At 42.2% G+C, this 26,711-nt stretch overlaps 1 protein-coding gene across 1 annotated transcript in view; it reads left to right on the forward strand.

The window, feature by feature from the left end:
- itih2 (inter-alpha-trypsin inhibitor heavy chain 2) overlaps nt 1–26,711 on the forward strand; it is a 108,227-nt gene that overhangs the window by 65,365 nt on the left and 16,151 nt on the right. Inside the window, exons 11-15 of the mRNA XM_072241813.1 lie at nt 1,002–1,127; nt 5,414–5,595; nt 7,738–7,923; nt 17,321–17,460; nt 24,568–24,740. Coding sequence (XP_072097914.1) covers nt 1,002–1,127; nt 5,414–5,595; nt 7,738–7,923; nt 17,321–17,460; nt 24,568–24,740 — 807 coding nt within the window. The remainder of the gene's footprint in view (nt 1–1,001; nt 1,128–5,413; nt 5,596–7,737; nt 7,924–17,320; nt 17,461–24,567; nt 24,741–26,711) is intronic.

The raw sequence follows: 26,711 nt of genomic DNA on the forward strand, positions 1-26,711 counted from the left end.
GGGTTAGCAAGTTTCCAGATGAAATAAAGGTTGGTGGTGTTGTGTAGATTGTGTAGAAGGTTCTCGTAGCTGGGACATTGACAGAATGCAGAGCTGGACTGAGAAGTTCAATCCAGAAAAATGTGAAGTTAAACTCTTTGGAAAGTTGAACTTCAAGGCAGACTACATGGTTAATGGCAGGAATTCTTAGCAGTGTGAAGGAACAGAGGGAGGGATCTTGGGGCCCACATTCATAGATTCCTCAAAGGCGTAGGTATGTTCAAACATACAAGACCCAAAGGAGCAACACCCACTCAAAGTGCTGGAGGAACTCAGCAGGTCAGGCAGCATCGACAGAGAGGAATAAACAGTCAATGTTTTGGGCTGAGACCCTTCATCAGGGCTAGAAAGGAAAGAGGCAAAAGTCAGAATAAGAAGGTGGAGGGTAGGGAGGGATTACAAGTTGGTAGATGATAGGCAAGAGTAGGTGACAGGGAAGGTAGGTGGATGGGTGGGTGAGTGAGGAAAGGGGGATGATGTAAGCAGCTGGGAGGTGATACATGGAAGAGGTAAAGGGCTGACAAGAAAGAAATCTATTAGGACTGAGTCTAGGTGAGCACATGATTGATGTTTCAGAGAGCAGCAGGAAGTTTGACAGGGTAGACGTTGAGATGTTTCCACCAGTGAAAGAGTCAGGAACAAGGGAGGGAATATGGCCAGAAGATAAGAGACTGGCATTTAAAACTGAAGTATGTAGCAACTTCTTCTCTCGTAGGATGGTAAGTCTCTGGAATTCTCTGCCCCCGAGGGCGGTGGAGACCAGATCATCAGATATACTTAAGGGGAGGGGGGGTAGACAAGTATTAAGTAAATGAGGGTGATGAAAATCTGACAGAGAAGAGTTGTTGAGGCCAGCAGAGATCGTCCATTGAATAGTAGAGCAGGCTTTAGGGTCCAGGTAGCACACACCTGCACTTAGTTTCTTGTGTTCCTATTCACCAAACTTTTTTGTTTTAAATCAGGAACAAACATCAATGAAGCAATCCTCTCGGCCATTCAGATATTAACCCACGCTGATATCCATGGCCTGCTGGATCCGCGATCTGTATCACTCATCATTATGGTTTCAGATGGAGATCCCACTGTGGGTGAGTATACTTATTACACAAAAAATACCTAATAATCAAATTGAAAAGTGTCCAGAACACAGAAGCAAATACTTTGGCCCTAAATTCTTTAGCAGCTTTTATACACCACATCTTGTCTCATCTTATCCATAACAGGGCATGTGACAATAAGATTTAGGAATAGACTTCATCAAGTCTTCTCTGCCATTCAATCATTGTTTTCTTTTTAAACTCTATTCTGCCACTTTATCCCCATAACCTTTAGCCTTTCCAATTAAGAACCTATGAATCTTTGCCTTAAATACACCCAATGATTTGGCCTCCGTAGCCAGATATGGCAATGAATTCCACAGATTTACTACTTTCACTGCTTCCTGGCTAAAGAAATTCTTCCTCGTCTCAGTTTTAAAGGCACATCCCTTTATTCTGAGACTGTGCTCTCAGATCGTAGATTCAAAGGACATTTAGCTATCGAATAATGTATGCAGTATACACCCCTGAGATTTGTCTTCTCTATGGACAGCAGAAAACAAAGAAAACCATGGAACCCATTCAAAGAAAAAGATATCAAAAAAATTGTGCAAATGGCAAAAAGGAGCAAAGAACACAGAAAATAAAACACAAATGGAAACATCCTTTCCACGTCCACTCTATCTAGAACTTGTAGTATCCAGTAGGTTTAAATGACATCCCTCCTCATCCTTTGAATCCATTGAGTACAGAACCAGAGGCATCAAATGCTCCTCCTACATCAAGTGTTTCATTTCTATGAACATCCTCTGGACCCTCTCCAATGCCAGCACATCTTTTTTCAGATAAAAGGCCAAAAACTGCTCACAATACTCTAAATACAGTCTGACCAACGCCTTATAAAGCCTCAGCATTACATCCTTGCTTTTATATGTGGCCTGGGGAAAAGTACACACTCAGGACAACAAATACTTTTTTCAGGTTTTAATTCCTTTATCTATTTTAGAAGCTTAAGTGCCAGAAGAAGGTCGCAAAACAAAGTGAACGAATTTACAACCAGTTCTTGCCATTACTATCTTAGTTTAACTTTCGATCCACACCCTCGCGTATGGACAGAATTGCCTATGCAGTATAAAAATACCAGAACTAATACGGTACTAATACGGTAGTGGCAATTCTGAAGGAACACAATACAAACAATATTAGAATCTCCCCAACCCTGTATCTTATACATAGCAACGAATAATGTAAGCGAATACATCTCATCTAAGATGTCTACTACTTTTTAGTACACACGTGCTGAACTTCTGAACAGAGACTAAACATTCACGCTATGCGGTTATATGCACAATCAGTCCTGATACAATAAAGTTAGACAAAAGGTAGACCTTGGCACAACTTTTACAAGGTATTGCCTGGTAGTTAAATTACAGGAAGACTGACCTACTTGGCTGGTGAGGAACTTTGCATAAGCCACGCAATCCAGCGTCGATGCCTTTATTCGTGAAAATCTAAAGCATCCACATGTAAAGCATGTCAAATTACCGATATTCTCAATTCGCCAACAAGCATAAATGAATTCACATGGATATCGTCAATTAATGCTCACCTTTCCTCACCATGCCCAGACTCAGGGAGGAACTCAATTCCAATGCCCTAACAGCACCTTCAGCAGAAAGAAAATGGTCTCCCCATTATCCCGCACGTGCATAATGACGTCACCGTCTCCATTAAAGGCACAGACAACTATTCTAGCATTACTCGGATGGATGTCTAAGTACACTTTTAACGATACTGAATAAGATCCGACGGTCACCCAGTTACATATATTCTAATCCTTTTGAAACTAATATAACATTTACCTTCCTTACTACCCACTCAGTCTGCAAGTTAACCTTTAGCAACTTCTGAACGAGCAATTCCAAGTACCTTCACATCTCCAATATTTGAATTATCTCCTCCATTTAGAAAACCGTTTACAACTTTATTCTTCCTGCTAAAGCACATAACCTGACACCTCCCTAATTTGTCGCTTCCTTGCCCACCTTCCCAAACAGTACTTCTTGTGCAAGCATATACTTTTTGTTGGATATATGCTGGCGTAATTAATGCAACACTCCAGGAATGTGAGTGGGCCTGTGAAAACGTAAGAGGAGTAGGATGCAGACTCCAATCCTTTGTGCCTGTTCAGCCATTCTTCAAAACTATGCCTGACCTTCAACCTGACTGGCATTTTCCTGCACTCCCCCGAATTTAATGATCCACTTAATGTCCAGAATTTATCAATTTCTTTGTTAAATGGACTCAATGAGCGACCTCACATCATAGCCATCTGAGATAGCAAGTTCCAGTCTGCTGAGGGAAGAGCTTTTTCCTTCTTCTCCTTCTTCTTCAAAATGGCCCATGCTCCTATTCTAAGACTGTCACCCAGTCTCAGAAATATTCTCTCTCTCATTCACTCTCATTCTCTTTCAATCTCTCTCACTATCACTCTTAATCTCACTCTTTCTCTCTGTCTCTGCCTCTTTCTCTCTCTCTTTTCCTTTCTTCCTCTCACTCTTTCTTTCTCTCTCTCACTCCTCTCATTCACTGTCTCTCTCACTCTCTCACTCCCTCTCTCTTTCACCCTCTCTCTCACTCACTATCTCTCTCTCACTCACTCTCATGTTGAATGTCTATCAATAATATCAATCAACACAATAAACAGATTGGGTTTTTGTTGTATGGGCAGGGTTTGTAAATCACTTTCTACATTTGAACAAGAAACACAAAGTCTGGAGGAACTCAGTTACTCAGGCAGCATTTGTGGAGAGGAATAAACAGATGGCTTCAGGCCAAAAACCCTTCATCGGGACTCGATAGGTAGGAGGAAGAAGCCAGAATAAGAAGGTTGGTGGTGGGGAAGGAATACAAGCTGGCAGGTGAGAGGTGAAACCAGGTGAGGGGGAAGATGGATGGAGGAGGGGAGATGAAGTAAGAAGCTGAGATGTGATAGGTAGAAGAGGTAAAGGGCTGAAGAAGAAGGAATCTAATAGGAGGGGAGAGTAGACTGTCAGAGAATGGAAAAGAGGAGGGGAACCAAAAGAGGTGATTGCCAGATGAGGAGAAAAGAAGGGGTAAGGGGGAACCAGAATGGGGAATGGAAAAAGAGAGAATGGGGTGTGGGGGGAAATTACCTGAAAGTAGAGAAATCGTACTCACACTGTCAGGTTGGAGGTTACCCAGATGGAATATGAGGTGTTGCTCCTCCACCCTGAGAGTGGCCTCATTGTGGCAGTAAAGGAGAACATGGACTGAAGAGAAGTAGAATTAAAATGTGTGGCTACTGGGAAAGGCTCCCTTTTGTGATGGATGGAGCGAAAGGGCTTGATAAAGCAGTCCCTCAATCTACATTGGGTCTCACCAGAAGCATCAGATACAGTAAACAACTGCAAACACTGTCCCATTGAATGATATACTATTAAGCTGATGTGCTTGAGAGTCAGCAGGAAGTTTCACAGTGCAGTGCCCAATAGTCAGATTTATAATACATTCACAAAGTACAAAATCAGGCTCATTAAACATCTATCTAACTCTATCTATCATTAAACATCTATCTATTGCCCTCTGTCCCTCTCAGTATAACTCCTTGCCCATCCTCTGGGCTCCCCTCCCCCTTTCTTTCTCCCTAGGCCTCCCATCCCATGATCCTCTCCCCTCTCCAGTCTCCCTCTGTCCCTCCCACTTTCAAAGCTCTTACTAGCTCTTCCTTCAGTTAGTCCTGACAAAGGGTCTCGGCCCGAAACGTCGATTGTACCTCTTCCTATAGATGCTGCCTGGCCTGCTGCGTTCGCCAACATTTTTTATGTGTGTTGCTTATCTAACTTAATCCATTCTATTTTATTATTCTTCCTTCATTCCCATCAATTCCCTCCAGATTCTACCACTCACCTAAACACCAGAGGAAATTTACAGTGGCCAATTTACATATCAACCAACATATCTTAACTGGTGTGCCAGAGCACGTTGCTGAGGCAGTTACAATGACAATGTAAACAAACACTTGTACAGGTCCCTGAATAGGAAGGGTTAGGGGTATATGGGCCAAATGCCATCAGATAGGACTAGGGAGCTGCACCAAAAGGCCTGTTTCCATGCAGTCTTACTCAATGAAACCAGAGCAAGTCACAGGAAGAAAGTACAAACTCCACCCTTGGTCAGGATTGAACCTGAGTCACTGAAGATGTAAGCCTGCAATTGATTAGCTCGGTCCCCCTGTTGCCTCCAGAGATATTTTCCTTTACATTCACTACATAAAAAAATCGTGTGAGGTAGAACTATGTTTCTTTAATGTGAAGGTGAAATTAAACTGAGCACCATCCAGAAGAACGTCAGGAGACACATGCAAGAAAATTTCTCCCTCTTCTGCCTCGGAATTGGCTTTGACGTGGACTATGACTTCTTGGAGAGGATTGCCCTCGAAAACCGAGGGGAAGCTCGGCGCATCCAGGCAAATGTCAATGCATCCAGCCAACTGAAGGTAATAATCCTACTAATAACACTTCAGCTTTCTCTTCAGCTTCTCCGTTCCCTGTTGTGAGCCCAGTTAGAAAAATTACCTTGACTCTCACCCCTCTCCCTTCATGGACAGATGGTGAGAGGGGTGTGCATATTGCTTACTTTCTTGTGGGCAGTTCCATCCCTGATTGACCTCAAAATGAGATGCCCACTAGCCCACTTCAGAAAACAATTAAAAGTCAACCACTTTGAACGTGGACGCACTTATACACATACACTCAGTGGCCATTTTATTAAGTGCTTTCCTGTCAACTTAAACTGTCTGGCCATTCTCCTCTGACCTCTCTCATTAACAAGGCATTTTCACCCACAGATCTGCTGCTCACTGAACGTTGTTTTTGTTCAGTTTTTTGCACCAGTATCTATAATCTTTAGAGATTGTTCTGCCTGAAAAATCCCAGGAGATTAGCAGTTTCTGAGTTACTCAAACCATCCCGTCTGGCTCTAACAGTCATGCCATGGTCAAAGTCACTTGGATCACATTTCTTCCCAACTCTGATATCTGTTATGAACAACACTGAACCTCTTAACCATGTCTGCATGTTTTTAAGCATTGAGTTACTACCGCACAATTGGCTGATTAGATATTTGCATTAATGAGCAGGTGTACAGGTGTACCCAATAAAAAGGCCACTGAGAGTATTCCCCATTCCTGACAGACCTCGAACTGAACTGAGTTGCCTACTGGTCTGCTTCAGAAAACAAAAGTCAACCACTTTGTATGTAGACATATATTTATGCATAGGTTAAGGATGGCAAATAACCTTCTGTGAAAGCATTCAGGAGACCTGTGAGTTTACATGAATATCTATGGCTTCATAGTGACCATATCAGATTAAGGTTTTCTTTCCAGATTTGCTTAGTCAGCAATGGGATTCAAAATGTTTCAGATCAATGGTCCAGATCTTTGCTTATTAGTCCAATAACTGAATCACTCTGCTAACATAGTCCTCTTTAATGTAATAAATTATAAATTATATTCATTCCCCCTAATTAGATTCATAATATACAGCAGCACATGTTTTATTAATATAATTTTATTGGAGAAATTGATGAAAGGATTCATAAGTTTAACTCTCAAGATTTTGAGAAGAGGTGTGCACAAAATGCTTCAGGAAATCTGCAGGTCAGACAGCATCTATGGAGGGGAATAAACAGACTGATGAGTCCTGATGAAGGGTCTCAGCCTGAACCATCAACTGTTTATTCCCATCCATAGATGCTGCCTGACCTGCGGAGTTCCTGAAGCATTTTGTGTATTGCTCTGGATTTCCAACGTCTACAGAATCCTGTATGATTTTGAAGAGGGATGCAGGCAAGAATTGGGTTATTCGGACTTGCATGGACAAGAATTGGGTTATTTGGACTTGATTTCCATTGTTTCATTGGGGCAGAATGCCACACTCTACCATCTCCCCCTCGACAGTCAAAAGGCCAAACCCATTTATACCTGAACAGGTCTTATTGAGTCATGGAGTCATAGAGCACTATGGCACAGAAACAGGTCCTTTGGCCCATCTAGTCCATGCTAAACATTATTCTGCCTAGTCCTAATGACCTGCACCTGGACCATAGCTCTCCATTCCCTTCCCATCCATGTACTTATCCAAATTTCACTTAATTTTTGAAATCCAACCTGCATCTACCATTTCCACTGGCAGCTGGTTCCACACTCTCACCACCGTTTGCATGAAGAAATTCCCCTTCATATTCCCCTTAAACATAAGGGACCATTCAGTGGTATTATAAAAGTGGGATAGAGACTGTCCTTGAGCCTGATGATGTGTGCTTTTGTATCTTCTGCTTGGTGGGAGAGGGAGTGGGTGAGATCTTTGATGTTGACTGCCTCCATGGAGAGGAGGCTGGTTTTTGTGATGTACTGAGCAGCATCCACAACCCGCTGCAGTTTTTTTTACAGTCTCGGGTTGTGGATGGTTCCAAGGGGCACTCAGTAATCCACTTTTCCAATGGAAATATCACCTTGAAATCAGTGCTTCCAAAAAGCTGCCATTTGTCACAGAGTAATGAATTAACACCGCACGATAATACTGCACTCCAGTTTAGGTGCAAGTTATCTGGCTGTGATTCTCATTGTCAATGACAGGATTTCTATGAGGAGGTCGCCACTCCACTGTTGAGGCAGATTGAGATGCACTACGGTGGTGAAAACGTAACCGATGTGACACAAAAGACCTTTGACAAATACTTCAGTGGCTCTGAACTAATTATCGCAGGAAGACTGACAAACAAGGATCCTTCAATCTTACAAAGCCTGGTGACAGCAAACTCAGTAAGTATATTAAACAGTGTGTTGATCTTAATACAATGTCCGGTTGTTTGTGAAAAAAGATACACTTAATGAAACGAGTAATAATGTTGTATATGTTATAATAATTACTCATCAGTTCTTAAGTTCAAAACTCTTCCGTACCATTTAGCTGCAGTTACAATCAACCAGCACTAGGATCCTCTGACTGACGGACCACTGCTGTTTCTCTGGTAATTTCAAATACTCCCTTGTGTGGATGCATTAACTCGATAAAGGGGTCTGGATCAGGTATCTTCTAATCCATTTTACTAATCCGTCCACTGGGGCAAAATTTTACATACTCAGCCATTAGATTGCAAGCCATTACTTCCTACAAGGCAAAGCCCAATAGTATGAATGGCAGTGATGCTTCACGACCAGGAGAACTCAATGGCTTCTGTGCCCACTTTGAAAGGGTGAACACAAACACGGCTGTGAAGATCCCTGCTGCACCTGATGACCCTGTGATCTGTCTCAGAAGCTGATGTTAGGATGTATTTAAAGAGAGTGAACCCTCACAAGGCGGAAAGCCCCGACGGAATACCTGGTAAGGCTCTGGAAACCTGTGCCAGCCAACTGGCGGGAGTATTCAAGGGCATTTTCAACATCTCACTGCTACGAGCGGAAGTTCCCATTTACTTCAAAATGGCAACAATTATACCAGTGCCTAAGAAAAATAATGTGAGCTGCCTTAATGACTATCGCCCAGTGGCACTCACATCTGCAGTGATGAAATGCTTTGAGAGGTTGGTCATGACTAGACTGAACTTCTGCCTCAGCAAGGAGCTGGACCCATTGCAAGTTGCCTATCACCACAATAGGTCAACGGCAGATGCAATCTCAATTGCTCTCCACACGGCTTTAGACCACCTGGACAACACAAGCACATATGTCAGGATGCTGTTCATCGACTATAACTCAGCATTTAATACCATCATTCCCACGATCCTGATTGAGAAGTTACAGAACTCAGACATCTGTACCTCCTTCTGCAATTGGATCCTTGACTTCCTAACCGGAAGACCACAATCTGTGCAGATTGGTGATAGTATCTCCTCCTTGCTGACGATCAACACTGGTGCCCCTTAGGGGTGTGTGCTTAGCCCACTGCTCTACTCTCTCTATATTCATGACTGTGTGGCTAAGCATAGCCCAAATACCATCTATAAATTTGCTGATGATACAGCCATTGATGGTAGAATCTCAGGTGGTAACAAGAGGGCATAAAGGAGCAAGATATGCCAACTAGTGGAATGGTGTCGCAGGAGCAGTCTTGCACTCAATGTCAGTAAGATGAAAGAGCTGATTGTGCACTATAGGAAGGGCAAGACGAGGGAACATATACCAATCCTCATAGAGGGATCAGAAGTGGAGAGAGTGAGCAGTTTCAAGCTCCTGGGTGTCAAGATCTCTGAGGACCTAACCTGGTCCCAACATATCGATGCAGCTATAAAGAAGGCAAGACAGCGACTATACTTCATTAGGAGTTTGAAGAGAATTGGTATGTCAACAAAAACACTCAAAAACTTCTATAGATGTGCTGTGGAGAGCATTCTGACAGGCTGCATTACTTTCTGGCATGGGGTGGGGGGCTACTGCACAGGACCAAAAGAAGCTGCAGAGGGTCATAAATTTAGTGGGCTCTATCTTGGGTACAAAGTACGCAGGACATCTTCAAGGAGCAGAGTCTCAGAAAGGGAGCATCCATTATTAAGGACCTCCAGCACCCAGGCATGCCCTTTTCTTGCTGTTACCATCAGGTAGGAGGTACAGAAGCCTGAAGGCACACACTCAGCGATTCAGGAACAGCTTCTTCCCCTCTGCTATCTGATTCCTAAACAGACATTGAACTTGTGAACACTACCTCACTTTTTAAATATATATTATTTCTATTTTTGCATGATTTTTAATCTATTCAACATATGTATACTGTAATTGATTTACTTATTTTTTTTCTTCTATACCATGTATTGTGTTGAACTGCTGCTGCTAAGTTAACAAATTTCACAACACATGTTGGTGATAATAAACCTGATTCTGATTCTGACTGGACATGAATCGTAATCAGATCTGTTTCTATCATCTGCCTGTAGTTAGTGGAAGATGAAACTAAGTTCAGTAAGCGGGGCTCAATTGTCTTCATGATTATTTAATAGGAAAGGGGACAATGCTTGAGTATGCTCTCCATCGATCTTGAATTTGCCTTTGAATGGAGTTCATAATTCAAGAGTTTTGAGTGAATATAAGTTAAGACAACATGATCCAATCACTCCACTTAGCTGGTCAAGATAAAGGTTTAAAGATTCCTTTGTGTGGAGTTCCATGAAGATGTTTGTATTGCAGACATGTAAACCCACAAATAACAAATCAGTTTTGATTAAGGAAATATAGAATGAGAGGGGTTCACTAATTCTGAGTGCACTATAAACATAACCTATGGACTCACTTTCAAGGACTCTACAACTTGTTCTCAGTATTTATTGGCTGATTATTTATTTATTATTATGAAGATTTGTTTTTATTTGTATTTACATGGATTGTCTTCTTTTTCTCATTGGTTGCTTGCCAGTTCCTGTGTGCAGATTTTCACTGATTCTATTGTGTTTCATTGTTCTACTGTGAATGCCAGCAAGAAGATGAATCTCAGGCTTGTGTGTGCTAACGATGTACATACACTGATAATTTGAACTTTGAACTTTAAATGCATTGTGTGTTTCTAGTGGAATCCTGTTCCCCATCACTGACAATTTCCTTATCGCAAAGCAACTTCAGATGGATTTATGTGAAAACTAATTCATGGAAATTGGTAATTGAGATATAAATGTAAAAGATGATAAGAGGCATAAATAGCGTCGGTAGCCAGTGCCTTTTTCCCAGGGCAGAAATGGCTAATATAAGAGGACATTCTTCTAATTGGAGGAAAGTATAGGGGGACGTCAGAGGTAGGTTTTGTTAACACAGTGTGGTGGGTGCATTGAACACACTATCAGTGGTAGTAGTGGAGGCAGATACATTTGGGATATTTAAGAGACTCTTAGGTACTTGGCTGAAGAAAATTGGGGGGCTATGGGGAGAGAAGCGTTAAGTTGATTGTGGAATAAGTTAAAACATCAGCACAACATTGTGAGCTGAAGGGTTTGTACTGCGCCGTACTGTCCTATGAAATTGAAAGCAAATATTTAGACTTAGCAGTGTGCTGTCAGCTTGCTAGATCTGCTATTTGGAGTGCTTGCCTCTATTAGTCGAGGCGCTGAGTTCCAAAGTCCGGAAATTATGTTACAGCTTTATTATCTCTATCTGGGTGCATTTCAGTTCCAGTCTCTCCAATATAGGAAGGATGTCAAGGTTGTGGAGAGGGTGCAGAAGAGGTTTACTAGGATGCTGCCTGAATTAGGGGGCATATGCTATAATGAGAGGTTGCGTTCATGGAAGGGAATAAATAGTAGATGTTTCTGGCTGAGAGCTTTCATCAGGACTGGAATGGAAGGAGAATAAGAAGGTGAGGGGAGGGGAAGGAGTATAAACTGGCAGGTGATAAGTGAAGCCAGGCAAGAGGGAAGGTGTATGGGCGGGTTGGGGTTAATTTTGCAGGTCAGGCAGCATCTGTGGAGGGAAATGGATAGTCAATGTTTTAGGTCAAGACCCTTCATCAAGTTAACTGTCTATTTCCCTCCACAGATGCAACTTAATCAGCCGAGTTCCTCCAGATTGTTGTGTGCTTCTCCAGATTCACGCATATGCACTTTCTCCGATGTCTCCATGAGAATTTTATTTCAATCAGTGAAATTGCCTCTCATTATCCTAAACTTGAGTGGATCAGCCGGGTCTGCTTACTCTCAGGACAATTTTCGCACCAGTCAGTCTGGTGAACCTTTATTGCATGCTCTCTAACACAATGTCCCAGGTGAAACCTTACCAGAGCCCCACAGAATTCCAATTACCTTTAATCCCTTTAATCTTGAACTAAAATCCTCTTCAATAAACTGTTTGCCATCTATATTACATGCTGTAAAACATGTAGCTTCTGGTAATGAGTCTGGTAATACCCAGGTCTCTCTGAACAGCAACATGTTTCAGTTTCACATCATACAAAAAAAAGCCTCCAGGTTTATATTTTCTCTACTAAAGTTAACATAAATCAAAGTCAATGTAAATTTATTAACGAAGTACATATGTGTCATCATATACTAACTTGAGATTAACTACTAAAGTGATGACTTCACAAATATTTCTCAATGTATTCCACCAGCAACGCCCTGGCAACTTTACACAGCCAGTCTAAATCTCTCTGCGTCCTCCTGAGAACTCACACTTCCATCCAGTTTCATATAATCAGCACTGTTAGATCCAATACCCTCGTCTAAAGACATAGTTCACGAACGTCTGGGGTCCCAAAGCCTATCCCTATGGTACCACATCAGTCACAGCCTCTCGGAGCGAAAGAGATTCAATTATTCCTACTTCTTGATGTACAGAGGGATCTTGGGGTGCAAGTCCGTCGTTCCCTGAAAGTGGCATCCCAAGGGTAGAGGCTGGTAAAGAAGACGTCCAGCATCTTTGTCTTCAGCAGTTGGGGTGATGAATATAAAGATCAGGGAGTCATGAATAATACTTAGGTTAGGTCAAATTTGTAGTATTGCATGAAGTTCAGGCTGCCACATGGCAGGAAGGATGTTGGTGGTCTGGAGAAGGTGCAGAAGAGATCCACCAGGACATTGCCTGGACTAGAAAGGATTCACCATAAGGAGAGGTTAGACAAACCTGGGTTGTGTCTCTGGGGCATCAGAGGCTGAGAGCTGATCTGATACAAGTACTGCATGTAAGAGGAACACACACAAGGTGCTGGAGGAACTTACCAGCTCAGGCAGCGTCTATGAATAGAAACAAACTGTCCACATTTCAGGCCGAGACCCTTCATCAGAACTTTGAGACTTTCAGATCTTGACCCAAAACATAGACAGTTTATTCCTCTGCATAGATGCTGCCTGACCTGCTGAGTTGCTCCAGCATTTTCTATGTGTTCTTCAAGATTTACGGTATCTTCAAAATCTTTTGTGTTTACTTCAAGTTCAAGTTTATTGTTATTTAACATACACATGTATACAGCTACATAAGACATTCCTCCAGGTCTAAGGTGCAAAATACAGTATATACAGTACAGTAACACACAGCACATATAGTCACAAAACAATATTAGCACAAATCCCTGAGTGACATGGCCTGATTGATAATGCATGGGATGTTGTCCTCAGCCGCATTTTCACAAGAACAAGAACAATTTAAGAGGCATTTCGGCAGATGGTTGAACAGGCAGGTAATGGACGGATATAAACGGTGTACAGACAGACGTGCAGTTTAAAACAGCATCATGTTCGGCACAGACATGAAGAGCTGAAGGTCCTGTTCTTATGCTGTATTGTTGAGTGTTCTATTCTTGTTTTCTGCCCATCACCCATTCAATATGTTACCTCCAACCCAAAGCGACAAAAGGCCCAACCATTAGCCAGAACCGCCACTTACAGTATTCGTGCCCACACTGCTCCAGCATACATAGATCCCGGATTGGCCTCCAGAGCCATTTGAGGATGCACCAGTTGACAACGTTTAGGAGAACAACATACTCGACTCGAGTAATCGCGCTACTATCTATAATCCTAGGTGCCCTCATTTTATTGAATGACACTTTCCATGGCGCCTTATCAAATGCTTCCTATATTTCCATTGGTTTACCTTATCTATTCACAAAAAAAGTGGGGAATGAGATTGTTCAGGGAGTCAGCATAGGTTCGATGGGCTGAATAGCCTCCTTCACTGACGTGAGGACATATGGATCTTAACAGTCTAACCAAACAGGTTTCAATAGAAGGTTTCAGTGAAATTCAGAGAAAAAAAGACAGGAATTGAAATACTAGTAAGTCTAATAATAGGAAACAAAGGGTTAAGAAATACAATTAATCCTAATGGGATGAATGAGAGGTGGGTCTTAACAGCAGTGATCAGTCAACCCTACGGGGTGAATTCAATTTATAAATGCTTAATTGTGAATTGGAAGAGGATGCCAAGTTGATGATGAACAGCAGAATATTACTCTGAGACTGACTACAATCACTCAGTGTCCACCTTATTGGTACAGGTGTGGAAGCTGCCGTGGTCTTCTGCTGCTGTAGCCCATCCTCATCAAGGTTTGATGTGTTGTGTGGTCAGAGGTGTTCTTCTGTACACAGCTGTTGTAACACATAGTTATTAGTGCTGCTGTTACTTTCCATTCAGCTTGAACCAGTCTGTCCATTCTCCTCCGACTTCTCTTGTTAACAAGGTGTTTTTGCCCACAGAACTGCTGCTCACTGGGTGTCTTTTTTTTTGTTTTTAACACCATTCTCTGTAAACATTAAAAACTGCTGTGCATGAAAATCCCAGATGATCAGCAGTTTCTGAAATACTCAAACCACCCTGTCTGGCACCAATAATCATTCCATGGTCAAGGTCACTTAGATCACATTTCTTCCCCATTGTGATGTTTAGTCTGAACAACAACTGAACCTTTTGAACATGCCTGCATGCATTTATGTCCCTGCCCCGTGATTGGCTGATTAGATTTTGCATTAACAAGCAGCTGTACCCTCATAAAGAGGCCACTGAGTGTATTTGTCGCTGTTAAACTTACACCTAACAGAATGCCTGGGATCAACTTTTACCTCCACACCAATGGTGAGACTCTGTGTGTTGGCAGACTGCTGCACACTTAAGTATGGTTTTGCGTGGCGAGGAGGGAGTCCAGGTCCATGAAACAGCATGGCTCTTATCAATATCATTCAATATCACAAAGCGCATCCTCTTATCTAGAACAGAAAGGGCTGTGGGTGACCAAGAGTTCACAAGTTATTAAGGAAGAATAAACACAAGAAAAAAAATCAGAGATAAGTAACTACAGATACTAATAGATGCAAGTAAATTTGAAATAACATATGAGAATTAGGGAATACTCAGCAAATCAGGCAGCATCCATGGAGGGAGCTAATGAAAGCTGAACTGAAAATTTTAAAGCTGTAATGGATTTTAAGCCAATTATGTGGCAGGTAAAGAGGGGAGGAATGAGCAAAAGGTGTGAAAGGTGGAAACTAGAAGATCTGTGAAGGTGGAGACGGTAAAAGGCAACAAATGCAAAGAAAAGTGATAAGTAAAGGCACAGGTAGACAACAATAAGAAAGTTAACTGGTTTTGATAAGAAGCTCCTGCAGCTGACTGCTTACTTTTTAATTTCAGATTTATAGCCCTCACAATATTTAGCTTTAATCAAGAAGTTGGAAACAATAATCCCCAGCACAAAACACTAGTGGTCTTGTGCTTGATGTTCTTCCCGGGAAGCTGTAACACACCTGAGAATCGCTGCACAGTGTGTCACAGATTGTATGGAAATATCTTCATCTTGCTCCACGCCTAGTAATCACATGCTAAATGTCTAAATTCAAGCTATTTCTGTGTTTATGAAATTTCTTTTAATGGAGCTTCTTTCCAATTTAAAACAAATTAGTTTAATTTTTATCATTAGCTTTCCATTGTGTTGAAATAGAGGATTTCAGAGAATGAATACAGTGAACTGAATACATATTAAACGCAAAAATTACTTATTTTTATGCACACATTCTTTCTCTCACTCTCTTTTTTCTCCCTCTGTCCCTCTGAATATACCCCTTGCCCATCCTCTGGGTCCCCTCCCCCTTGTCTTTCTTCCCGGACCTCCTGTCCCATGATCCTCTCATATCCCCTTTTGCCAATCAACTGTCCAGCTCTTGGCTCCATCTCTCCCCCTCCTGCCCTCTCCTATCATTTTGGATCTCCCCCTCCCCCTCCAACTTTCAAATCCCTTACTCACTCTTCCTTCAGTTAGTCCTGACGAAGGGTCTCGGCCTGAAACGTCGACTGTACCTCTTCCTAGAGATGCTGCTTGGCCTGCTGCGTTCACCAGCAACTTTGATGTGTGTTGCTTGAATACATATTAAAGTGGGAATAGTCGAACTGACTGACATTCAATTCTAGATGCCTCTCTTCTGTCCCTTTTGCATGAAGCAAAGCTATAAATAAGTAGAATGGGCTCTTTCAGAGGATGGTTCACTTAGCAGTTAACTATTCAATGTAGCAGAGAAGAAGGAAATACCTCAGAATTTGTGCTCTGTGCCCACTAATAGGATGAACTAATAAACAAGGTTTTGGGCCTGCTCCAGGATTCAGATCTGAGGACTCAATTTTGGTTCAGAATGTTGTCGTTTGCTTCAATTATTTGCATGATTTGTGTTTTTTTTCTCTTTCTCTTGCACATTGGGTGTTGGTCTTCTATTTTTGTTTTCTTTAATTGGGTTTTTTTGGGTTTCTTGCTTTGTGGCTACCTGTGAGTAAGTAAGTCTAAACGTATCATTTATGCATTCTTTGATAATAAATGTGCTTTGAATCATAGAATCTTTGATATTCCACCCTCCCTCAGCTTGTCTAATTATATTAATAATTACCTTAACTGAAGTACAACTGATTCATTGAAATAAATCCAACACAGAACTGTACAGGCCCTTTGACCCACGATGTTGTGTCAATCTTTTATCTACTCTCAGATCGATCTGTCTCTTCCCTCCCACATAGTCCTTCCTCTCTTTTTCTATTACGCATGTGCCTTTCTAAGAGCTTCTTAAATGTCCCTAATATATCTGCCTCTAGCACCATCCCTGGAAGTGTATTCCACACACCCACTGCTCTCTGTGTAAAACAACATAGTGCTGACGTTCTCCCTGTGCATTCCTCCAAGCACCTTAAAACTTTGCTCCTTGCCTTAGCCATTTCTGCCCTTAGAAAAAGTCTCTGGCTGTCCACTTGATCAAATCCTCTTATCATCTTGTGCACCTCTAGCAGTTACCTCTGATCCTCCTCCGCTCCAAAGAGAAAAGCCCTGGCTTGCTCAACCTACCCTCACAAGAAATGCTCTGTAATCCAGGCAGCATCCTGGTACGTGTTCTCTGCACCCTTTCTAAAACTTCCACGTCCTTCCTGTACTGAAGGATATTCCAAGTGTGGCCTAACCAAGGTTTTATAGAGATGCAGCTCTTGAACTCAATCCCTCAAGCAAATGTTTGGTTTAATATTTGATTATAGACTTGATTAAATTAACTTAATCTGGGCAAGGGGCCCCAGAATGAAGTAAGATTCTTCAAATTTTCAGTGGTTTTAAAAGCATAATGAGACAACCTCTAAAACATCAGGAATGATTCAGTAACATGCTCTTGTGACCTCTTGTGGAATGGGATGGGAGCAGGACATGGGCCAATTCTGGAGAATAAGCCAAAGACAAGATTAACACACAATTCTATATTTTATGTATTCTCTTCTTTTTCAGGCAAACAGTGACCTACGTTTGGAGGTGGAGTCCCCAACAGATGAGCTTGACAAAATCCTGGCTAAACACCAATATGTTCTTCCTCATTTTACAAAGCAACTTTGGGCCTTCCTTACTATTCAACAGCTGCTTGCTGACAGGTTATCTCATAATTTTGGTTTCTACTTTTTGCTTCATTCTTCTCTCTGTCCATCTACTTCCTCTTCTCTTCTGAAACCATTTGTTATGCTGGGGCCCTGGCAGTGATGGTGGCAGGTTGGGACCTTGTCTTAGTACAATGCTGGGTTAGATGGGGGAAGGGGAAGACCATAGACATGGCCAATTTTGATTTGTCAGACATTCTGTGGAAAACAGTACCTGGATCAAGATGATAACAGGAGTGAGAAATTCCAACTAATTTATCTCACACAGAGTCAAAGTTGAGTTCATTGTCATATGTACAAGTACACGTATAACCAGGTGCAATGAAATAATTATTTGCAGCAGTATCGCAGGCACATAGAATCAGATAAGCAAATCACAAGGAAAACATACAATTTCATTTATTTTTAAACTTTATTTGGAGATACAGTTGGAACAGGCCTACAGGCCAAACAAACCACATGGTCAAGTTACCCACATATTTAAACCTATCCTAATCATAGGACAATTTACACTGACTAATTAACCTACTAATCCGTAGCTAGTCTTTGGGATGTGGGAGGAAACCAGAGCACCCTGAGGAAACCCATGCACTCACAGGAAGGCTATACAAACTCTTACAGAGGACGATAGAATTGAACTCTGAACTTCAGTTTGCGAAGAAAAAACATTTCAGAATGTATATTGTATACGTTTCTCTGACATTAAATTTGACCTTTGAACCTTTGAACCAATAACCCAAATTGCAATATTGTCACACTAACTGCTGTACTACAGTGATGCACCAATTAAACATAAATTATATACTTTTTTTTAACATGAAAGATCGTAATTAGAACAAAAACAACACCAAGTCTATTTTAGTGCAAAGAGATCACAGTGATGGTATAAGACCATAAGATCACACGACATTCAAGCAGAATTAGGCCATTTGGTCCATCAAGTCTATATAAACACAAGAGATTCTGCCGATGCTGGAAATCCTGAGCGATACACACAAATACTGGAGGTACTCAGCAGGTCAGGCAGCATCTACAGAGGGGAATAAACAAATTGATGTTTCAGGCTGAGACCCTTCATCAGGACAAAGCAACTTTTGGCCTACCTTACTGTTCACTGTTATCAGTATCTAACAATGTTAGTTTCTATAAACTGCGGTGATTAGGGTAGTTGAAGATAAGTAGACATTCTTGGATCTAGTGGTGTAGGACTTCAGACTTCTGTACCTCCTGCCCAACAGTAGGTATGAGCAGGTGGCACGACCCAAATGGTGGGGGTCTTTGATGATGGATATTGCCTTCTTGAGGCAGCATCTTCTGTAGATCATAACCAGTGATGTGGAGGGATGTCCCATGATGTGTTGTGATGAGTCCTCTACTATCTACAGCTTCTTACATAAGAGCATAAGAAATAGGAAAAGGTGTAGGCCATCTGGCCGATCAAGCCTGACCCACAACTCAATAATTGGTTTGGCCGTGGACTCATCTCCACCTACCTGCCTTTTCCCCATAACACTTAATACCCCTGCCATGCAAAAATCTATCTAATTGTGTCTTAAGTATGTGGTAGCCCCTACTGCTTCCCTGGGCTGAGGTGATTCTGGGCAGTACCAATTCACTACTCTCTGGGAAACCTCCAACTCTCTCACATCCTCGTCAACTCCCTTTTAGTTCTTTGTCACTTATCTGTGCTAAGGGGTACGTTACGGCAGCCAGTTATTCTACCAGCACATCAGGGAGAGAACATGCAAACTCCCCACAGTCAGCACCTGAAGTCAGGATCAAGCCCAGGTCCCAGAGGTGTGAGGTTGCAATACTGAACACCATCAGTCTCCTCTGCATTGGTGAGATGTGATGGAAATTGGGAGACCGCTTTGTCAAGCACCTTTGTTCTCTCTGTAACAAGCAGGCCACCATTTTATTTCCACTCCCCAGTTTCATTCCGACAAGTTGGTCTATGGCCCCCTCTACTGCCACTGTTAGGCCACTCTATGGTTGGAGGAGCAACACTTCATATTCCATCTGGGTAGCCTGATGGTATGAACATCGATTTCACTGATTTCTCCTCCCTCCCCATTCTCTCCATTTCCATTCCCCCATCTTGCCCCTTCTCTTTTCCTGACTTACCTATCACCTCCCTCTGGCTCTCCTCCTCTTTCCCTTCCTCCCCACTCTCCTCTTCTGTCAGATTCTTTCTTCTTCAGACCTTTATCTTTTCTATCTATCACCCAGTTTCTCACTTCATCACCCTCCCCACCCATGCACCTTCCCCCTCACCTAGTCTCACTTATCACCTTCCAGCTTATACTCCTTCCCACCTTCTTTTTTTGGCTTCTTCCCCCTTCCTTTCCAATTCTGATGAAGAGTCTCGGCCTGAAGCGTCAACCATAGATGCTGCCTGGTCTGCTGAGTTCCTCCTGTATTTTATCTGTGTTAGTCTGGATTTCCAGCATCTTTAGAATCTCTTGAATTTATCGTAGAGAGATAGATACTTTATTGATCCAAAAGGAAATTACAGTGTCACAGTAGCATTACAGGTACACAGATTTACTAATATACAGATGTTAGAAGAGAAGTAAGAAAGAGTAAAGAATAAGTTACCTCAGTCTAACGGGGGTGGGGGGGGGGGTCATCACTTCCCTGGCTATAGGTTGACTCATTATAGAGTCTAATGGCTGAAGGTAAGAATGACCTCATATGGCGCCCCTCGGAGCAGCACAATTGTCTTAGTCTAATTCTAAAAGTGCTCCTCTGTTCAGCCAAAGTGGCATGCAGAGGGTAAGGAACATTGAATTTTCCATAGGGTCCTCTATTCTATGGCATCACCCATGTTGATGCCATTGTCCTAGTACACCACTGCATAGAAGATTGTACTGGCAACAACAGACTGGTAGAACATGTGAAGGAACAGCCTGCAAACTCCAAAGGACCTCAGTCTCCTCAAGAAGTAAAGGCGACTCTGGCCCTCCTTTGTTGAAGCTCCACTCAAGTCTGTCATCCAGGTGCAGCCCCAGGTACTTGTAGGTCCTCACTGCATCCTCATCCTCGCCATCACTAGTAACAGGGAGTGATGCCGGCTTAGATGTCCTAAAGCCCTTCACTATCTCCTTTGTCTTACTGATGCTGAGCTGCAGATGATTCAGCTTGCACCATTTGACAAAGTCCTCCACCAGGGCTCTGTATTCATCCTCCCATCCTCCCCTCACACACCCAACTATTGCTGAGTCATCAGAGAGTTTCTGCAGATGACATGACTCAGTGTTGTATCTAAAGCCTGAGGTATACAGGGTAAACAGGAAGGGAACCAATACAGTCCCCTGTGGGGCCCCAGTGCTGCTCATAGCCATGTCTGACACACAGCTCTGAAGCCGCACAAACTGTGGTCTGCGAGTCAGGTAGTCCATTATCCAGAATACAATGGAGGTGTGAACCTGCATTGAGCGAAGCTTTTACCCCAGCAGTGTGGGCTGTATGGTATTGAAGGCACATGAGAAATCAAAAAACATGATCCTCACAGTGCTGTCCTGCTTATCCAAATAGGAGTAGGCTCAGTTCAGCAGGTAGATGACAGCATCGTCGACTCCAGTGTGCTCCTGGGAGTCAAACTGCAGTGGATCAAGTGCTAGCCTGACCAGGGGTCGAAGATGAGCCAGGCCCAGTCTCTCTACGGTCTTCATGATGTGTGAGGTCAGGGCCACTGGACGGCAGTCATTGAAACTTTTGGTTGGCCCTCCTTGGGTACTGCGACTACACATGATGTTTTCCACATGATAGGGACCCTTTCCTGGCTGAGATTCAGATTGAAAATGCACTGGAGAACTACGCACAGCCATTCAGAACACTTCTTCAGGGCCTTGCGGTTCACACCATCCAGTCCCAATGCTTTGCTATGTGTGAGTTTCCCCAGAGCCCTTCTCACCTGCTCAGTCATGATGAGCCAAAGATCGGTCCGGCAAGTTTTAAACAGATTGACTACTTAGTGACAATGCTGTGGTTAGTCAGTGGGAATCAGAATCGGAATCAGGTTTATTATCACTGATGCAGGACATGAAATTTGTTGTTTTGTGGCAGCAAGGTATAAAAATTATTATTATAAATTAAAATAAAAGAATAAATGAATAGTTCAAAAGGGGAATACAAAGTAATGTTTAGAAACCTGATAGCCAAGGAGAAGAAGCTGTTCCTAAAAAGTTGAGCATGTACTTTCAAGCTCCTGTACCTTAATGATGGATTCCGCCTTTATAAGGCACTACCTTTTGAAGATCTCCTCAATGGTGGGAAGGGTTGTGCCCATGATGGAACTGAATGAGCCCACCAATCTCTGCAGCCTCTTTACCGGGCTCTAATGCAACCAGTCAGAATGCTCTCCACCATACACCTCCAGAAATTAGCATGTCTTTAATGGATTGGGAATGTATTTTACAGCAAAGTTAATTAACGTGTGAGAAAAATGCGACATTTGTAGCATAGAAGGAACAAACTTCCATGAAATGCAGAATAACTCTTCTAGCCAGTAAGCAAAGCATAGTCATGATGTAATTATGTATATAAAAGCAACCTCAATCACATTCCTGTAATCTCTGAACTTGATTGACAGAGAGATTGCCCAATCATCTTCAGTGTGGCAGGATCTAGTGTTGTCTCTGTACATGCTCAATGCAAAATTCCTTGGCAGGCTTCTGATAGGTTAGTCAGCTTCAGTGGAGGAAGAAACAAAGTTTACACTAGGAACCCCAAAAGGAGCTCTTAACAGTACAAAATGATAAGAGGCATAGATAGAGTGGATAGCCAGAGACTTTTTCCCAGGATGGAAATTACTAATACAAGGGGGCACATTTTAAGGTGTTTGGAGGGAAGTATAGGGGGCCATGTCAGGGGCAGACCTTTTACACAGAGAGTAGTGGGTGCATGAAACACTCTGTTAGGCATGGTGGTAGAGACTGGTACATTAGGGGCATTTAAGAAACTCTTAGATATGCAGATGGATGATAGGAAAATGGACAGCTATGTAGGTGGGAAGATCTAGATTGATCTTAGAGTAGGTTCACAGGTTAGTGCAACATCATGAGCCAGCAGTTCTCAGCTGGAATTACTGCTCAAAGTTGCTTTCAAATGGTGGGTAGAGCATTAGGGGCTGGGGGAGACCTGAAAGAAGTTTATAAAATTATGAGAGGCATCGATAGGGTTGACAGTCAGAATCTCTTTCCCTTGGAGGAAATTTCAAGTACTAGAAGATATCCATTTAAGGTGAGGGGGCAAGTTTAAAAGAGATGTGGGATAGAGTATTTTTACAGAGAGTAGTGGGTGCCTGGAATGGGCTTCCAGGGGTAGAGGGGCTCCTGCACAGAATGAGAAAAGGCTGCAGAAGGTTGGAAACTGAACTTGCTCCATCAAGAGGTGCCTCAAAAAGGCAGTATCCATCACAAAGGAACCGCACCCCCCCCCCCCGGCCACCCAAGACGTTCCCTCTTTTCAATGCTACCACCAAGGAGGAGGTATGGGAGTCTGTAGACACACACTCAATGTTTCAGGAACTTATTCCCCTCCACTATCGGTTTTCTGAATGGAAAATGAACCAACCCATGAAAACTGCCTCACTTTTTTTTTGCTTTCTTTTTGCATTACTTATTTACATATATTTCATATTGTAATTTATAGTTTTCTTATGTATTGCTCCATACTGCTGCCACAAAACAACAAATTTCATGACATATGCTAGTGATATTAAAACTGATTTTGATTCAGACTGTCAGATAGACACATGAATATGTAGCAAATGTAAGATATGGATCATGTACAGGCAGAAGTTTAGTTTAAATTGGCATCACGGTTGGCACGTACATTGTGGGCTGAAGTGTCTGTTCCTTTGCTATACTGTTGTTCTATGTTCTATTTTTGTTTCTTGTTTTCTCTCCATTCCTGGATGGAAGTTTGTTATCCACAATCGCAGATGCTTTAGTTTTATTTAATAATGTTTTGCCTGACATTTTCTCAAATGTTTCCTGGCACCAAGTGCACCACATCCACTGCTTTCCCTTAGGTTCTATGATGGGACAGGATAGCAAAGTCTCTCTGATGGGGTAAGACATTACAGGGAGAGCCGGTGCAAGAATGGTTGTGGTCGGGGCCTTTCAAAGGATAAAACAAATGCCATATCCCTAGAGTCCTAGGGAAGAGGATCATTAGTGAGAGATGTAGCTTGCTTTAGTAGCCCCAGCAGCAGTTCAGATAAAGATGGACAGTGAACAAACTTCCAGTGAAGACTGGAAGTCCATAAAGTTTGATATGGTTCCACAATAAGTGCTAAATACAGATGTACACCAAAGTGTTGCAGATGTGATCATGGCAGGGAAGCCAAAAGTTTGGTTGCAGAATGTATGATGACGCTAGCGGGCTAACCCAGGCACACCATCCGGTGTGTTGGTTGCTAACACAAATGACGCATTTCACTGTATGTTTTGATGTACATGTGATAAAAATACTTGAATCTTAAATCAACATTACTACTGAATGCCCAATACTATCCATGCACGAGTGGACTATCATCAGGTAGACCGCCATTGATTTTTAACAATTAATTTTGAACATCAGATCTCCTGTATAAGACATTAAAATGATGCACAATGCAATCAGTTTTTCATACAATTATTTTTACAATAATGCCTCAGTCCCACATACACCACACCAGACTCTGTTGGCCGCAGCACTGGCCACGTCTGTGAATGTACTGTCCCCTTCCCAAGTGCCTTCCCCAAGCAGCATAGTCCAATACTGAACACAGATCATCTGTAATGAAAACTATTCCCTTCTTTTTCTTACCACACAGGGAATGTTGTCTGTACCCTTCTTTCTCTTTGTATTTCAGTCATTATTTCAGATTTTAAAGTTTTTATTGCGGTACCATTTATAATAACATATAACTAATATTATTTAGTACAAAAGTTCAAAGTTTTAGTTTGAAATAATACATTTGATATCAGAAACAAATATAACAAATGTACCAAGACTGGATTGTGCATTGCTAAATATCGTCGCAGTTTTTCATTTAGTTGGCCAGCTCTTCACTCCCAAGAAGATTAACTGAGCTCAAATTCTTCTTCATGATAGGGCACTGGCTCAATCCGGCATTCAGAAGAGGAACATTACAAGCAGAATTTTAGCCCTCGCTCTGATTCACCAATTTGTGACCCCAGTAACTTCAATGTTGGTGGAAAGCAAGGAGACTGGGCAAAGACTGTTGGCAGATTCTCCTAGGGACACCAGGAATGGATGCTGTACAGGTTGGTTAATTTTTACGGTTTAGTTAAAAAATACAATGCATTCATATGTTTAAGAAAGACCTTGCAAAAGAATAAAGCCTTATATTTTTATAACAACACACATAAAAGAGATTTCAAATCTCTTACTAGCTCTTCTTTCGGTTAGTCCTGACGAAGGGTCTCGGCCTGAAACATCGACTGTACCTCTTCCTAGAGATGCTGTCTGGCCTACTGCGTCCACCAGCAACTTTTTTGTGTGTTGCTTGAAATTCCAGCATCTGCAGATTTCCTAGTGTTTACTTTTTTTATAACATCTCTGATCATCTCTATGCAGCTAAAGAGGTACAAGCAAAGTTGTGGATAAACCCAGCAGATCGGGCAGCATCTGAGGAGGGAAATGGACTTTTTGGTCAAGATTCTTGGTCTGACCTGGCAGGAGAGCGGTGGAAATCATAGAGGGGATCCAGATGAAGAACTTCGGCCCAAGTCATCGTTTTCCCTACAACGATGCTGCGTGACCTGCTGAGTGCAATACTTTGTTTATCACTCCATATCCCAGCATCTACAGGCTCTTATGTCTCCAGTGATGGATTAGGGTATAGAACTACATTCTTTCATGTATTTTCTTGTAGGTTAACTTTGCTATGCTTGTTTGTATTTTTATGCAATCGCCCATATATTTGTAATTGTTCAACAATTACAGTACAGTTACTTCTGTACTTTTCTAGAAACTTCCTAGCTTTCAGTAGCAGATGTCTCACCACATGAATCTGGCTATCTTATAAGTTAATTATTACCAAAGGAATTTACTTTATCTACTTTACCTTATTATTGCCAAACAATTGATACTAGAGCATACAATCATCACAGCGATATTTCATTCTGCGCTTTGCGCTCCCTGGAGTACAAATCGATAGTAAATATTAAAAATTTAAATTATAAATCATAAATAGAAAATAGAAAAAGGAAGGTAAGGTAGTACAAAAAAACCGAGAGGCAGGTCCGGATATTTGGAGGGTACGGCCCAGATCTGGATCAGGATTCGTTCAGCAGTCTTATCACAGTTGGAAAGAAGCTGCTCCCAAATCTGGCTGTATGAGTCTTCAAGCTCCTGAGCCTTCTCCCGAGGGATGAAAAGTGTGTTGGCTGGGTGGGTCGTGTCCTTGATTATCCTGGCAGCACTGCTCCGACAACGTGTGGTGTAAAGTGAGTCCAAGAACGGAAGATTGGTTTGTGTGATGTGCTGGGCTGTATTCACGATCTTCTGCAGCTTCTTCCGGTCTTGGACAGGACAACTTACATACCAGGTCGTGATGCACCCTAGAAGAATGCTTTCTACAGTGCATCTATAAAAATTAGTGAGGGTTTTAGAGGACAGGCTAAATTTCTTTAGTTTTCTCAGGAAGTAAAGGTGCTGGTGGGCCTTCTTGGCAGTGAACTCTGCTTGGTTGGACCAAGTCAGGTCATTTGTGATATTGACCCTGAGGAACATAAAGCTTTTGACCTGTTCCACTTGCACACCACCAATGTAAATTGGGTCATGTGGTCAGTAATCCTTCTGAAGTCAACAACCAATTCCTTCGTCTTGCTGATGTTGAGGGATAGGTTATTGCTTTTGCACCATGCCACCAGGTTCTTAATTTCCTCTCTGTACTCAAACTCATCATTATCCAAGATAACGGCCTACAATAATGGTGTCATCAGCAAACCTATATATTGAGTTTGATGGAAACTTGGCTACACAATCATGGGTGTACAGTGAGTACAGCAGGGGGCTGAGTACACAGCCTTGTGGGGCACCAGTGCTCAGAGTGATTGTAGAGGAGAGCTTGTCCCCTATTTTTACAGCCTGGCTCCTGTCTGTGAGGAAGTTGAAGATCCAGCTGCAGATCTGAGTGCTAAGGCCCAGGTTCCGGATTTGCTGTTTTCTCTAGATTGTTATGAGACAACCATGAATAAGAGAAAATCTGCAGCTGCTGGAAATCCAAGCAA

The sequence above is a fragment of the Mobula birostris genome, chromosome 23 (assembly GCF_030028105.1).
Source record: "Mobula birostris isolate sMobBir1 chromosome 23, sMobBir1.hap1, whole genome shotgun sequence".
Classification (NCBI taxonomy): Eukaryota; Metazoa; Chordata; class Chondrichthyes; order Myliobatiformes; family Myliobatidae; genus Mobula; species Mobula birostris.